This window comes from Pteropus vampyrus, unplaced genomic scaffold (genome assembly GCF_000151845.1).
Source record: "Pteropus vampyrus isolate Shadow unplaced genomic scaffold, Pvam_2.0 Scaffold601, whole genome shotgun sequence".
In the NCBI taxonomy this organism is placed as follows: Eukaryota; Metazoa; Chordata; class Mammalia; order Chiroptera; family Pteropodidae; genus Pteropus; species Pteropus vampyrus.
The window spans coordinates 62617-64597 of NW_011889382.1; the positions used below are offsets into that span (position 1 = coordinate 62617).

General features: G+C 48.7%; 1 gene segment (V, D, J or C); it reads left to right on the plus strand.

The window, feature by feature from the left end:
- Window positions 1-1921: 1921 nt before the first annotated feature.
- LOC105308622 overlaps window positions 1922-1981 on the plus strand; it is an 890-nt gene continuing 830 nt past the window's right edge. The window contains 1 exon segment of the V gene segment in view: window positions 1922-1969. Within this exon segment, the coding sequence occupies window positions 1962-1969 (8 nt within the window).

Below are 1981 nucleotides of genomic sequence, written 5' to 3' on the forward strand. Positions count from 1 at the left end.
TGGTCTCATCGCCATGCTCTGTGTTCCTGTCCCCAATGCTCAGTGAAACTGTTTAATACGAAAATGACGTTATTACATTTTCCTAAAAATGATGCGCTCATCCAGCCTAAGAACCTACAGGACAGTGTATCCACCACGACATCATTTTCCTCAGGCCCCTAAATCCCATGCTTTAGCTTTTTTTACCCAAAGTGAGCACTGTCTCCTGGTCACCCCCAGGTAGACATCTGGGGAACACAAGAGGTTGATGGGACATAGCTGTGGTGTCAGGAGCATAAAGGGGGACCATGTGGTCACCCCCTGCCCTTGCTTCCACAACTGTGGGTCCCATGCTTGCAGGATGAGAAAGGACAGATTTCTGTCACTCCACAGGCCCTGGACTTCTGATTCAATGGATTGTTAACAGGCCTGCTCCAAAATGAGTCCTCACTGCCTAACGTACATCCTACTCCTGGAAAAGTGTTTATGAGACACTTGTTGTTTAAATGAATGATCCAGGACTCTGGAAATTTTTACAGACAATCAGATTCCATGGATCCAGAAGAGGATGGTGTGACAGCACCAGCTGTATCAGGATGCTCCTCGTGGGCTTTCACAGGGCAAGATCAGTTTCATGATACAACACTCATGACTAAATAGTGTGAATAAATAAACAAGCAAGTGTTTTAGAAAAAACTTTATAGGCCGTTATTTACCTGAGAACAGGTGATGATTCTTTACCACTGCTTTTCCAGCCATATTACTTACCACAATTTCCATCAATATTCTCTCTGCAATAAGCACAGATTTTTTTTCAAAAAAAAAACAACTTCTGATTGTACTTTCATCTTCAGAATGACATTAAGAGTAATTCTTAAAATCTATTTTATTGAGGTGAATTTTATGTAAAAGGACATACATCCTATTTAATTGGGTAGGCAGTAACTAGTATATGAACTCTTTTAATCAATATCTATCACAGCAAATTTAATATTTAAGTCATTCCGTCCTAGAACATTCTGCACATCTGTCCTTATTGGACTTAGGTAAGTGTCACAAACAATGTCACTCAGCCATGGCCCCTGCGGACATGTGACTTGGTGCTTGAGGACAGACTCCTAGGTGGGAATCTCTGCTCCCAGGACCTGGAGAACTTGTTGAGCGGGAGGAAGTACAGACGACAAGGACTTACACAGCATCGGCTACGAGGGATGCACGGAAGGGCGTCCTCCCCACCCCCTCCCTCCCCGGAGAGAAGAGCCCCTGCTCCTCAGGGCGTTGGGTGATCCACAGGTCAGAGAGCTCTGGGCACATGGGAGGGGGACACGCGGTGACGGAACCTGCATCCTGCACAGAAGGGGACATGCCTCAGTGGGGACGGTCACTGCTCTAGACTTGATCCTGATCTGAGAGGACTTTGTATGAGACACGACTCCAGTCCTGACCAATAAACAGCCAAGGTAGTCAGGGACAGTCACCCTGAGGAGTCCGACTGAAGCCTAAAGGTGCTCCGAAGTGATGCGGAGGCCACATAAGGGGACACGGGTCCTGGCCCTATGAAAAGGCAGTGAGCAGATTAAAGGGGAGGCAGGAGTTATTTCAGATGAGCTCTGGTCAACAAGTCACAGCATGGTGTGTCTGTACTTGAACAGCAGGGGGCACACAGGACCTGTTTCTGAAGGTCTTGGGGTTAATAGAGCTGGGACCAGCCACATGGCACTGTTTGGTGCCCTCTACATAGGCCTCACAGCTGTGACCTCCCCAACCCCCACGTCCCACACCGTCCCGCCTTTGCCCATCCCTTAACTCTCAGACAGAGGGGCCTGACCCTGGGCCCAGTGTGGGATGAGAAAGCTGAGAGTCGTATTTGCATGAGTGGATCCTCCCTCTGTCAGAGCTTGAAGAGGGGAGGGAGAGACATGGGGGAAGCTCTGCTTCAGCTGTGTGGACACAGAGGGCAGGACGCGGTGATCATCTCCACCATGGCCTGGTCCCCTCTCCT